This window comes from Rhinoraja longicauda, chromosome 19, assembly GCF_053455715.1.
Source record: "Rhinoraja longicauda isolate Sanriku21f chromosome 19, sRhiLon1.1, whole genome shotgun sequence".
Lineage (NCBI taxonomy): Eukaryota > Metazoa > Chordata > Chondrichthyes > Rajiformes > Arhynchobatidae > Rhinoraja > Rhinoraja longicauda.
The window spans coordinates 11,609,517-11,623,934 of NC_135971.1; the positions used below are offsets into that span (position 1 = coordinate 11,609,517).

The 14,418-nt window shown below is 45.6% G+C and overlaps 1 protein-coding gene across 1 annotated transcript; it reads right to left on the reverse strand.

Annotated features, from left to right (window-relative positions):
* Positions 1 to 1,937: 1,937 nt before the first annotated feature.
* Positions 1,938 to 8,277, reverse strand: LOC144602840 (nuclear factor 7, brain-like). The gene is made up of 7 exons (XM_078415960.1): positions 8,245 to 8,277; positions 8,059 to 8,154; positions 6,864 to 7,148; positions 6,677 to 6,784; positions 3,430 to 3,663; positions 2,204 to 2,226; positions 1,938 to 2,106 (listed from the first exon to the last, which is right to left on the reverse strand). Exons 1-7 carry the CDS (start codon positions 8,275 to 8,277, stop codon positions 1,938 to 1,940), a joined length of 948 nt encoding a protein of 315 aa, XP_078272086.1.
* Positions 8,278 to 14,418: the final 6,141 nt, after the last annotated feature.

Sequence of the window (14,418 nt, forward strand, 5' to 3'; positions counted from 1 at the left end):
TAGATTTAAACTTAAAAATGCGAATAACTTAAAATATAACACCGATTTCAATGAAACGTCTTCCATTAGCACCAAAGGGATGACGGTGAGTAAGGTGGGCTTAAAATCGTCATGCTATCGTGCACCGTTTTGGCTGTAGTTCCGGAACAAACAAACAAACAAACAAACGAGAGGTTTAGTACATGGATTTACACTGAGAGTGGGTGATATCTGGAACATGCTACAGAGGAGGTGGTGGAGTGAGATATAATCAATATATTGGAGGTACTTAAATAGGTGAGGTGCAGAAGAATGCCGATGGAATATGGATAAATCGATAAGTATAACTGGGAAAAGATGGTCATGGACACAATGGGCCGAAGGGCCAGACTCTGTAATGTACAACCATGGCTCTCAGCTCCAAGAGCACTGAATGACTGAGTCTCCACAGCCACCGGTGCAGGGTCGTTCCCCAGTCTCTGCGTGCAGTAATGTCTCCTTATCCCTGTGCTACATGGTGCAGCCCACATTCTGAGAGTGCCCGCTCTCCAGACCCCTCTGACAGGGGAACCATCCTCCCTGCATCCAGCCCACTGAGCCCTGTAAGAACTCTGTGTTTCACTGAGGTCTCCTCTACTACACTGAAACACTCAGGTACACAGGCCTGGTCTACTCAATCTCACCCCACACAGCAAACACATTGTCCTAGGTACAAGTATTGTTAATCTTTGCTGCATTCCCTCTGCGTCAAGTCTGTCAATTTATCGGTGCACAGGAGGAAAGGAACACAAGAAAACAGGAGCAGGATTAGGATCCACTCCTCAGGCTTGCCCCTCCATTCAATGTGATCATGGCAGATCTAAGCTGGCACCAATTCCTCTTCTGTGTGAGTTCCCCATAATCTTATATTTTCGATCTATCAAATATTTATTTGTAGCCAAGTTGCACATATCCAACAACTCAGCTTTTTACCACCACCCTGGGCACAACATGCCAGATATTCACTGCCCTCTGAGAGATGCAACTTCTACACACCGCATGGGAGGCCGTTCTGGAAGGTTGGATCTCATGGAATCCAGGGTGAACTAGCGGATGGAACACAACATTACCTGAAGGTCGCAGACAGAGGATGTTGGTAGAGGGTTGATTTTCAGACTGGAAGCAGAGCCCACTGTTGTTCCTTATTTATATACACGATTGGGTGTGTATGTAGGTTGCACGGTTAGTCAGTTTGCAGATGGAAGTAAAATTGGTGACATTGTGGAGAGTGAAGAATGTTCCCTGAGAGTAAATGGGATCCCTGTAAACTGGGCCAATGGGCTCTGGAACGGCAAGTGGGATTTATTCATGTGAAGGTGAGGCGATGCACTTTGCTGAGACAAACCAGGGCAGGACATACACAGTAAACGGGGAGTTTTATAGAACGGAGAGATGTCGGGGTGCAGGTGCACAGTGCCATGGAAGATGCAACGGTGACAGGCAGGGAGGTGAAGAATGTGTTTGTCGCTCATGCTTTCATAGGTCAGGATATTAAATACAGCGTTTGACAAAATGAGGTTGTTTGTAAATTGGAGAGGGTGCAAAAGGATCTACGACAATTTCATCAGGTCTGAAGGGAGACATTGGACAGGCAGGGACATTTGTCCTTGGAGCCCATCAGGGTGCTTTAACAGTCGTGTATAAGATCTAAATAAGGTGCACAGATGAGGTGAATAGCCACAGTATTTTACCCAAGGTAGGAGAGTCTAAACCTAGAGTGGATCAGTTCAAGGTGAAAGTGGAAACAGTAAAAAGGAGCAGCTTTTTCAGTCAATGCGTTGTGTATGTACGGAACGAACTGACAGAGGAAATGGTGGAGGGAGGTACAATTATGACCTTTTACAGACAGTTGGGTGGATACGTGGATCAGAAAGACTTGGATGAATATGTGTCAGACCATTAATGTTTGCATCTACACATTACTTAAAGATGTCAGAAACAAGAACAATGGAAAAGGTATAAGCTTTACCTTGCTTGATGGCATCAGATGTTTCTGCCAATACCGTGTTGTACAAAAAAGGAGTTTCAAACTTTTCAATCAGCAAGTTACCATCTACCACCGACTGTGGTTTGACTTCATCACCAACTCTGCAAATATTTAACAGCTGGTTATAAACTGAGCGTTAGAAATATATTGGGCTGTTCAACAAAAACTTACAATGTTTCTGTCAAGAGCATGTCCTACCTTCGCTTGCGACCAGCTTCACCCTGAAAGAAATAAAACACAAATCTCAATTGACTGAGATGGACCGTCCTCATCCCGACAGCGGGAATTTCTCCACATTTTTACAACCCTCCGATAATTCCCATTTCCCAACTCTTATCGCCGCTGTCATGCAGATAGAAAGCGGATATTGCCGTCGAGACGTAGAACGATGGGGAAAAGCACAAGGAATGTTCATGAGAATGACGCCATAACTGAGAGGATGGAACTCAATGCAAAGACTGGGCAGGTCGTGGGATTTTATCTGGAGAAGATGTCAGGAGTGAAGAGATAGGATTTAAGTTTATCGGTGGATTTAAATGGGTGAGGATGAAATAATATCTCTAATCGATGGGAGCGCAAAAATCAAAGCTGAAATGTAACGCGGTCTTCAACAAATACTGAAAGGAATGCAGTTATGAGAACATGGACCTCACTTGCATTGGAGGGACTGAAGCCAACAGCAGAGATAAATTGATGGGCGAGCGGGATAAACACGTGAGCACTCCTGGAATTCGGGGTATTGTTACCGGGTGTGGTGAGTAGATGGGAGGGATGTTGAGTGGAGCAGAAATCTTGAGTGGATACAATGGGCCAAATGGCCTGTCTATGATGTAGAATGGGATGTCATTCTATGGTGAACAAAGGTGGGTAAAACAAACAGAGCAAATTCCCCCAAGGTGACCGCCCACTGCTGATGGGAACCGGACATAGAAGATGAATCTGCTGTGTGCGCCACGTTCTAGATTTCAATGTTAATCCCCACAATGTGGTCATGGCTGATCTAGCCCAGGACTAAACTCCTCCGCTTTGTCCCATTCCCTTTGATTTCAGTTCCCCGAATTTTCAAAAATGTATCTTCCTCTGGTATAAATACGTCTAACAAATTAAACCTCTCAGAGTCTCTGGGTTGGAGAGTCCCAGAGATTTACTGCCCTCTGTCCATTCGTGGCCCTTGGGATCAGATATAGGATCACCCGTCGTAGTTCTGAACTCCACAGAATACAAACACCTCTCTACATTCTGGCCAGGCAGTCCTGAGATCCCATAGATTATGCGGGAGGCCAATTAGTTTGGGAACAACAACAACTGGATGAAACATTTACCCCATTCTGAATTACTGGTAAATACAGCATTCATTTCAGAAATGTCACCCACCATTTTGTGACTGCACTTTCACTTCGCCAGACTGTAGTGAAACCCCTCACCTTCAGAAACATCACACTGTCCTTTTGATCCATCTGTTGCTGCAATTTAAAGAGTTCCTCCTGAATGGAATTTAAATTCTCCTCAATTTCTTGAAGATTTTTCTCCATTACATTTAGAATCTTCTTCTCTTCCTCCCGGATATCTGCCAGTACGCGCTGCTCTTTCTCAGTGAGAATCTGGTGCAGTTCAACAAACTGGGATGTGATCTTAGACTGAAGGTTGTGTGACTGTTCCTGTGAAATGAAAGGTGAAGATCAATATTTCCTCAATATCTCAAAGTGTGGAGTTGTGCATTTTTGGCGTAGGAATAAAGCATAGGTTATTTTCTAGATGGGGTGAGAATCCAGAAAACGGAGGTGCTAAGGGACTTGGGAGTGCTGGTGTTGGATTCCCAAAACGTTAATCTGAAAGTCGAATCGATAGTAAGGAAAGCAAACTCAGTGCCAGCATTTATTTCAAGAGGGCTTCTATACAAAAACCGGGATGTAATGTTGAGGCTCCATAAGGAGCTGGTAAGGCCGTATTTGTAATATTATGAGCAATTTTGGGCACCATATCTGTGGAAAGATGTGCTGGCTCTGGAGAGGGTCCAGAAGAGGTTTACAAGAATGAGCCCAGGAATGAGTGGGTTAACCTATGATGAGCGTTTGTCAGCACTGGGCCAGTACTCGCTGAAGTTTCGGAGAATGAGGGGGAGCTAATTGAAACATACAGAATAGTGAAAGGCTTGGATAGAATGGATGTGGAGAGGATGTTTCCACTAGTGGGAGAATCCAGGACTCAAAGTCATAGCCTCAGAATTAAAGGACGCTCTTTTGGGAAGATGAAGAGAAATTTCTTTGGTCAGAGGGTGGTGAATCTGTGGAATAGTTTGCCACACAAGGCTATGTATATTTTTAAGGCAAAAATAGATAGATTCTTGATTAGTACTGGTGTCAGAGATTATGGGGAGAAGGCAGGAGAATGGGGTTAGGAGGGAGAAATAGGTCAGCCATGATTGAATGGCGGCGTGAATGTGGTGGGCTCATCCTACTCCTGTTCCTTATGACTTTAATTCCCTGCTGCCTATTCCTTTTCAAGTACCCATTAATTCTCATTCATCCACCCACCACCCACATTCGCAGGGATAATTTACAGTCACCGATTGACCATTGAACCAGCTTGTATTGGGGACCAAAGATACTAGAGGAGCAAGATAGACCACTCGACTCTAAAAACTGTAGTAGGTCATGGGTAAATTTCAGCGCCATTTTAGTAAGCAGATTCTGTGTGCCAGACTGGGCTGTGTTCACAACTCTCTGCGATTTCTTCGTATATAAAATGTTTGCAAACAATTTTTTTTCAACTTCTTGGATAAGTTGATAGTTGACATTTATAGCGATATCTTGACAAGATGCTGCTTCGTGATCTTTAAACTTTGGATGTTACTGATTGAATATTTGCATGAGAGATCAACTCGGTCTGTATCTGGCCAATTGATCATATTTAATGAACTGTTCTTCTTTGCTTTCTCTGTTAATTTTAATTTCACCTCCACGAGCTATATCTCCTTTTGTTTTATTTTAAAAAGTCATGGAAGCAGAGATTAGGCATTTGCAAACAACAGAACTCTACTGTATCCACAATATATTCGAAAAGACATTGAATTTTATACTTAGAGCCAAGAAAATTTGAATTGGTGAATTGATCAGTTAAAAACCCCTGACAGCCACTAAAACAACCAATGCTGCCTGACATGATACAGAAGCTTGAATCCAATTCAAATAGACACAGTGTAGGAGTAAGTGACCGGGTCAGGCAGCATCTCTGGAGAAAAAGGATGGGATGGGTGATGTTTCAAGTTGGGACCCTTCTTCAGATAAGGCAGGGGAGGGGAGGTGAAGTGCTGGAAAAATCATGACCTGATCATTTTATTGGTTAGCTGATATGCGAACCAGTGCAACCCTGTACATCTCGCACACAAAATGACGTTAATCTTACCATGAATGACAGAAATAACAATTGTTATCCTTGTTTATGAAATGCATTTTTGAATGATTTAAAACCGGGATTTGCTTACTAAAATGGCGGACGTTCCTCTCCGTTGCGTACTACACTGCAGTATACACGATTTCGACGGAGTGGTTCATCTTGCTCCTCTTGCTGGGTGGTAGTGTGAACTGTGAGGATGATGCTATGAGGTTGCAGGGTGACTTGGACAGGTTGTGTGAGTGGGCGGATGCAGTTTAATGTGGATAAGTGTGAGGTTATCCACTTTGGTGGTAAGAATAGGAAGGCAGAGTATTATCTGAATGGTGTCAAGTTAGGAAAAGGGGACGTACAATGAGATCTGGGGGTCCTATTGCATCAGTCACTGAAAGGAAGCATGTAGGTACAGCAGGCAGTGAAGAAAGCCAATGGAATGTTGACCTTCATAACAAGAGGAGTTGAGTATAGGAGCAAAGAGGTCCTTCTGCAGTTGTACAGGCCCCTAGTGAGACCGCACCTGGAATACTGTGTGCAGTTTTGGTCTCCAAATTTGAGGAAGGATATTCTTGCTATTGAGGGCGTGCAGCGTAGATTTACTAGGTTAATCCGCGGAATGGCGGGACTGTCGTATGTTGAAAGACTGGATCAACTAGGTTTGTATACACTGGAATTTAGAAGGACGAGAGGAGATCTTATGGAAATGCATAAGATTATTAAGGGGTTGGACATGTTAGAGGCAGGAAACATGTTCCCAATGTTGGGGGAGTCCAGAACAAGGGGCCAAAGTTTAAGAATAAGGGGTAGGCCATTTAGAACGGCCATTTAGAATGGAAACTTTTTCAGTCCGAGAGTTGTAAATCTGTGGAATTCTCTGGCTCAGAAGGCAGTGGAGGCCAATTCTCTGAATGCATTCAAGACAGAGCTAGATAGAGTCTAAAGGATAGCGGAGTCAGGGGGTATGGGGAGAAGGCAGGAACGGGGTACTGATTGAGAATGATCAGCCATGATCTCATTGAATGGCGATGCTGGCTCAAAGGGCCGAATGGCCTCCTCCTGCGTCTATTGTCTAGCATGTTTGTTGGGGACGTGGAAGGAATCCGACGCGGTCACAGGGAGAAGGCGTGAACCACACGGGCAGCGCCCGAGGTCAGGATCGAACCCGCTTACCAGAACTAGGAGACAGCAGCACTACTTGTGTCATTGCGCTGCCCTGTTATTACACGCATCACAGGGATCAAACCGACACAAGATCAGGAAATCGAAACTTAAAAGCCTCACCAGAACTCCAGAAATCTTCTCTTTCTGTTGCTGCTCCATTTGCTGGATCCCTGATTTATCTTTTGTGAGAGACTGGATGGAAGATTTCACCTGATCCTGGAATTGTGTCTGGGAATCAGTAAATTAAATGGTTGAACAGTAAAAATGGAATGATACAATGATGTGAATAAAATCGGTTTGTTTTTACCTTGTAGTTTTCAACAGCTTCTTTAACTGGCATGAAGCTGTGAGACTTGTGTTCCTGCCCAGCTGCACAAACCACACAGATCAGCTTCTTATCAGTTTCACAAAACAGCTTCAGTTCTTCCTGATGTTCCTCGCAGTGATGTTTACTTTCCTTCTCTGTCCGATTCAGGCTCAGTTTTCGAGCTTTCTCAGCCAGTCTCGCCAAGGCCCGACTCACCCTGAGGGTGCGGTCTGTAAACACCTCTCTACATTCCGGGCAGGAGTTTCTCTCTTGTCTGTCCCAACTCTGTGTGATACAGGAGCGGCAGAAGTAGTGGCCACACTCCAGTGACACCGGATCGGTGAAGAAATCCAGGCAGATGGGACAAATTACCTCCTCGGTTAAACTCTCGACCGAGTCTTTCGCAGCCATTGTAACTCCGCCTCTTCCTGGTTCAGTGTTTTCCACTGCGCGCGCTGCTGTCTCGGGCAATGACCTTATTTGGCTGCAAGTGTTCAGTGTGAAGGTGGCAATTCAAGAGCTCGTCTTAATAAGTCTGAAATAGTTGGTGAAAGTAATGTACAAGCACATCATTCCCATTTCCCCAGTACAATTCCCTGCAACGTGTTCCATTTCATGTGTCCATTAACCCTCACTGGACAGAACCAGGTCACCAGAACTAGCAGACAGCAGCACCACTTAGAATGACAGACTTCACAGATTCATACAGCAAGGGGTGTTAGATACCGACTAAGACGTCCCATCTGCGCTATTTCCACCAGTCCGCTTTTGGCCCAGATAGTTCTAAAACTTTTCTCTCCAGGAATTTGTTCTAAGACGTTTAAACTGTTGTTATGGTACCTGACTGAACTACCTCCTCTGGCAGCTCGTTCCATATACCCACTACCAAAGTTGCCCTTAATGTTCGTATTAACTCTGTTCCCTCTCACCTTAAACCCATGCCCTCGCACTCTCGATGTCCTACTCAGGGTAAAGGACTGAGTATTCACCCGAACATTTCGGTTCATGATATTATACACCTGCAATAGATCATTATTCAGACTCCTGCACTCCAATTAGTAAAGTCCTTGCCTGCCCACCACTCCCAATAGCTTGGGCCCTCGACCACTGAGCTCTCTACAAGTGCCCACTTATTACACGCAACACAGGGATTAAATCTACACAAAAACCTTAAATCGATAAGACAAAGCCTCACCTGAACTCCAGAAATGCTCTGTTTCTGTTTCTGCTTAATTTTCTTGACCTTTGATTTCTTTTCTGTGAGAGATTCGAAAGAAGATTTCACCTGATCCTGGGGTTCGGTTTCAGATCAGAGAATAAAAATGTCAGATAATAAAGAAAAGATTACACAATGATGTGATGAAAAACGATTTGCTTTTACCTTGTAGAATTCAATTGCTTCATCTACCGGCATGAAGCTGTGAGACTTGTGTTCCCGCCCAGCTGCACAAACCAGGCAGATCAGTTTATTGTCAGTTTCACAAAACAGCTTCAGTTCTTCCTGATGTTCCTCGCAGTGAAGTTTACTTTCCTTCTCTGTCCGATTCAAGCTCAGTGTCCGCGCTGTATCTCTAAATCTAAATCTAAACCTACATTGCAGAAACAAGGAACTGCAGATGCTGGTTAATACACAGAAGGCCACAAAGTGCTGGAGAAACGCAGTGGGTTAGACAGCAGCTTTAGACTTTAGAATTTAGAGATAGGGTGCAGAAACAGGCCCACCGGTTCTCCGAGTCCGCGCAGCCCAGCGATCATCCCGTACACGAGCACTTTCCCACACACGAGGGACAAGTTACAATTTTATGGAAGTCAATTAACCGACAAACCTGCCTGTCTTTGGAGTGTGGGAGGAAACTGGAGCACCCGTAGAAATTCACAGGGACAATGTACAAACTCCATACAGACAGCACCCGTAGTCAGGATCGAACCCGGATGTCTGGCGTTGTAAGTCAGCAACTCTACCGCTGCGCCACCGTGCCGCCCAATTCTCTTGCTCCGGCTCTTTACTCAACTCTGTCCTCACCTCTCCTGCTCTCTGCCCATCTTGATTTAGATTTTTAGATTTAGAGATACAGCGCGGAAACAGGCCCTTCGGCCCACTGAGTCCGCGCCGCCCAGCGATCCCCGCACATTAACACTATCCTACACACACTAGGGATAATTTTTATATATACCCGGTCAATTAACCTACAAACCTGTACGTCTTTGGAGTGTGGGAGGAAACCGAAGATCTCGGAGAAAACCCACGCAGGTCGCGGGGAGAACGTACAAACTCCGTACAGACGGCGCCCGTAGTCAGGATCGAACCCGAGTCTCTGGCACTGCATTCGCTGTAAGGCAGCAACTCTACCGCTGCGCCATTGTCTTGCTTTCATCTCACGTGAGTTATGGCGCATTCAGTTGGTTGCTGAAACAAGAAGCTACAGATGTTGGTTAACACACCAAGGGCCAGTGGCGGCACGGTGGTGCAGCGCCAGAGCTGCTGCCTCACTGCGCCAGAGACCCGGGTTCAATCCTGATTAAGGGCGCTGTGGTTTCGGAGTTTGTACGTTCCCCTTGTGACCGCGTGGATTTCTCCGGGTGCTCCTGTTTCGTCCCACACTCCAAAGACGTACAGGTTTGTTGGTTAATTAGCTGTGGTAAGTTGTAAAATAGTACCGAGCGTGTGTCGGATAGTGTGTGTGTGTGCACAAGGTGATCGCTAGTCGGCGTGGACTCGGTGGGCAGAAGGGCCTGTTTCCGCACTGTATCTCTAAAGTCCAAAAGTCTAAATCTCCTGTGCACTTTCCTTCCTGATCTTAGCTTAAATTATACCTGATACTGCAGTTTATCTGCTGCCAAAGTGTTCCCCCAGCTGGTAATTTTCCGGTTCAGTGGGCGCACGGAGAGGGTTTCTGTTTACCAGGTTCCCTCTCATCTTAGTTTCCTTGTTCACCTGCAATGTCTTTCAGAAGAGAAATGATTCACCTTCCTCACCTCCCACGATTAGTGCTAAAATGTTTTTTTTCCTGCCTCTTTATAGATACTTCATCATTCTGGTCGTTAATCACTCTGTCTGTTTTTGTGGTTACATTTAATAAACCACCTCTGCAATCCTATCCTCTCACATTCTTACCTTTTGACATAACTTCCTTTGAAACCAGCAATTGACCCAAATTTGTTCTTAACCCTTTGACAGCTAGTTCCATGTTAAAGTAAAAGATTTCCTTTTTTTAGTTTAGAAGTACACCGCGGAATTACACAATAGACAATAGGTGCAGGAGGAGGCCATTCGGCCCTTCGAGCCAGCACCACCATTCAATGTGATCATGGCTCATCATTCTCAATCAGTACCCCGTTCCTGCCTTCTCCCCATACCCCCAGACTCCGCTCTCCTTAAGAGCTCTATCTAGCTCTCTCTTGAATGCATTCAGAGAATTGGCCTCCACTGCCTTCTGAGGCAGAGAATTCCACAGATTCACAACTCTCTGACTGAAAAAGTTTTTCCTCATTTCCGTTCTAAATGGCCGACCCCTTATTCTTAAACTGCGCCCCCTTGTTCTGAACTCCCCCAACATTGGGAACATGTTTCCTGCCTCTAACGTGTCCAACCCCTTAATAATCATACGCTTCGATAAGATCTTCTCTCATCCTTCTAAATTCCATTGTATACAAGCCTAGTCGCTCCAGTCTTTCAACATACGACAGTCCCGCCATTCCGGGAATTAACCTAGTAAACCTACGCTGCACGCCCTCAATAGCAAGAATATCCTTCCTCAAATTTGGAGACCAAAACTGCACACAGTACTCCAGGTGCGGTCTCACTAGGGCCCTGTACAACTGCAGAAGGACCTCTTTGCTCCTATACTCAACTCCTCTTGTTATGAAGGCCAACATTCCATTGGCTTTCTTCACTGCCTGCTGTACCTGCATGCTACCTTTCAGTGGCCCACCGAGTCCGCGCCGACCAGCGATCTCCGCACACTGACACCATCTGACAAACACGACAGACAATTTACATTCACTCCAAGCCAATTAACCCACACACCTGCACGCCTTTGGAGCGTGGGAGGAAACCGAAGATCTCGGAGAAAACCCACGCAGGTCACGGGGAGAACGTACAAACTCCGTACAGACGGCGCCTGTGGTCAGGATCGAGCGTGGGTCGCTGGCGCAGGGAGGCAGCAACTCTACCGCTGCGCCACCGTGTCGTGAAGGGAGATCTTTTTAGTTTTAGAGATACAGCGCGGAAACAGGCCCTTCAGCTCAATGAATCTGTGCCGGCCAGCGATCCCTGCACACTGACACCACCCGACACACACTAAGGACAATTTACAATGATACCAAGCAAGTTAGCCCACATTGGAGGAAACTGCAGATCCTGGAGATATTCCGAGCTCTACCTTCAATACAATACACTACAATATACCTTTATTGTCATTGTACAGGGGTACAACGAGATTGGGAATGCGCCTCCCATACGATGCAATAATTGAATCAGCTAGTCAGTATTAATTATTAATTTAAACAACCCAACGAAACAAATTGTAACAGTTTTAAAACAGAATAAAGTGCAAGTAGATCTGTGCCGGATCACTGAGCGATGTGACCATCCGGCTCAGCAGGACCGGTTCATGGCAGCTATGGCCCTGGGGATGAGGCTGTTCCTGAGTCTGGAGGTGCGGGCGTAGAAGGCCTTGTATCGTCTGCCCGATGGAAGGAGTTCGAACAGACGGTTGCAGGGGTGTGAAGAGTCTTTGTGGATGCTGGTGGCTTTTCTGAGGCATCGTGTGTAGTAGATGCTCTCCAAGGCTGGTAGCTGTGTTCCGATGGTCCTCTGAGCTCTCTGGACTACCCGCTGAAGAGCTTTCCTCTCTGCCTCCGTGCAGCTGAGATACCACACAGGGATGCCTTGCGTTAGGATGCTCTCTATGGTGCAGCGGTAGAATGTCGCTTGCATTCCCTTACATTAGTCATCCTTGCATTCCCTCTCTCTCCATCCCTCGCCCACCTTAACAGTCCTGCTAATTTCACTGTTCATTTCCCTTCGTTATCACCTTATCCACAGCCAACAATGGACCATTGTGTGCTCCACCTTCCCTGAGTCATTGGCACTGGCTCTGAATTGATCTGTACCTTTTCATATCTCGAGTTTCCCTCTCCCCCTGACACTCAGTCTGAAGAAGGATCTCGACCTGAAGCGTCATCGATTCCTTTTCTCCAGAGATGCTGCCCAAAGATACTAGAGGAGTAAGATAGACCACTCGACCCTAAAAACCGTAGCATGTCACGGCGCCATTTTAGTAAGCAGAAACTTGCAGAAACATTTAAAAAGAAAAAGAACAAAAATCTGTGAATTGATAGATGAGATATATTCTGCATTTTAATAGGAAAATAACTGCAGATGCTGGTACAAATCGAAGGTGTCACAAAATGCTGGAGTAACTCAGCGAGTCAGGCAGCATCTCTGGAGAGAAGGAATGGGTGACGTTTCGGGTCGAGACCCTTCTTCAGACTAAAGCTCGTACCACCAGATTGAGGAACAGTTTCTTCCCTGCTGTTATCAAACTTCTGAACAATCCTCTTATAAGTGTAGTCCTGATCTTCCAACCTACCTCATTACGGACTCTGGCCATTTTCCCTGCAACTGTAACGCTGTAGCATTATATTCTGCACTCTGATATATTTCTTGTTGCCCTCCCTGTTGTAATTGCGGAGACATAAGAAACTGCAGATGCCAGATTACAAAAAAAGACACAACGTGTTGGAGTAACTCAGCAGGTCGGGCATCATCTCTGGGGAACGTGGAAAGGTGATATTTTGAGTTGGGACTCTTCTTCAGTCTGAAGAAAGGTTCTGATCCGAAACGTTACTTATCCATGTTCTCCAGTGGTGCTGCCAGTTACGCTGAGTTACTCCAGTACTTTATTTATTCTTCTTTGATCGTAAGTACATAGTTCATAAGTGACAGGAGTAGAATCAGGCCTTTCGGCCCATCAGGTCTACTCGTCATTCAATTCTGGCTGATCTATCATTCCGTCTCTCCCCCTTTCTCCTGCCTTCTCCCCATAATCTCTGATACCCGCATTATAATTGTACAGCATGATTTGACTAGGTAGCATACAAGCAGATTTTATCATGGGGTCTTGGTGCACTTGACAATACTAAAGCAGTATCCATACTCTTTTGCAGTTGTATAGGGCCCTGGTAAAACCACATCTGGAGTATGGTGTACAGTTTTGGTCTCCTAATTTGAGGAAAGACATCCTTGTAATTGAGGCAGTGCAGTGTAGGTTCACGAGATTGATCCCTGGGATGGCGGGACTGTCCTATGAGGAAAGATTGAAAAGTCTAGGCTTGTATTCACTGGAGTTTAGAAGGATGAGAGGGGATCTTATAGAAACATATAAAATTACAAAAGGACTGGACAAGCTAGATGCAGGAAAAATGTTCCCAATGTTGTGTGAGTCCAGAACCAGGGGCCACAGTCATGGAATAAAGGGGAGGGCATTTAAAACTGAGGTGAGAACGAACTTTTTCACCCAGAGAGTTGTGAATTTGTGGAATTCTCTGCCACTGAGGGCAGTGGACGCCGATTCACTGGATGGATTTAAGAGAGTTAGATAGAGCTCTAGGGGCTAGTGGAATCAAGAGATATGGGGAGAAAGCAGGCACGGGTTATTGATTGTGGACGATCAGCCATGATCACAATGAAAGGCGGTGCTGGCTCGAAGGACTGAATGGCTTCCTCCTTCACCTATTTTCTATGTTTCTATGTTTCTCTTGGAAGAGGAAAGATGCAGGGTGACTTGGACAGGTTGTGTGTGGGTGGATGCATGGCAGATGCAGTTTAATGTGGATAAGTGTGAGGTTATCCACTTTGGTGGTAAGAATAGGAAGGCAGATTATTATCTGAATGGTGTCAAGTTAGGAAAAGGGGACGTACAATGAGATCTGGGTGTCCTAGTGCATCAGTCACTGAAAGGAAGCATGCAGGTACAGCAGGCAGTGAAGAAAGCCAATGGAATGTTGGCCTTCATAACAAGAGGAGTTGAGTATAGGAGCAAAGAGGCCCTTCTGCATTTGTATAGGGCCCTAGTGAGACCGCACCTGGAGTACTGTGTACAGTTTTGGTCTCCAAATTTCTGGAAGGATATTCTTGCTATTGAGGGCGTGCAGTGTAGGTTTACTAGGTTAATTCCCGGAATGGCGGGACTATTGTATGTTGAAAGACTGGAGCGGCTAGGCTTGTATACACTGGAATTTAGAAGGATGAGAGGGGATCTTATCGAAACATATAAGATTATTAAGGGGTTGGACACGTTAGAGGCAGGAAACATGTTCCCAGTGTTGTGTGAGTCCAGAACCAGGGGCCACAGTCGTGGAATAAAGGGGAGGCCATTTAAACTGAGGTGAGAACGAACGTTATCACCCAGAGAGTTGTGAATTTGTGGAATTCTCTGCCATAGAGGGCAGTGGTGGCCGATTCACTGGATGGATTTAAGAGAGAGTCAGGTAGAGCTCTAGGGGCTAGTCGAATCAAAGGATATGGGGAGAAGGCAGGCACGGGTTATTG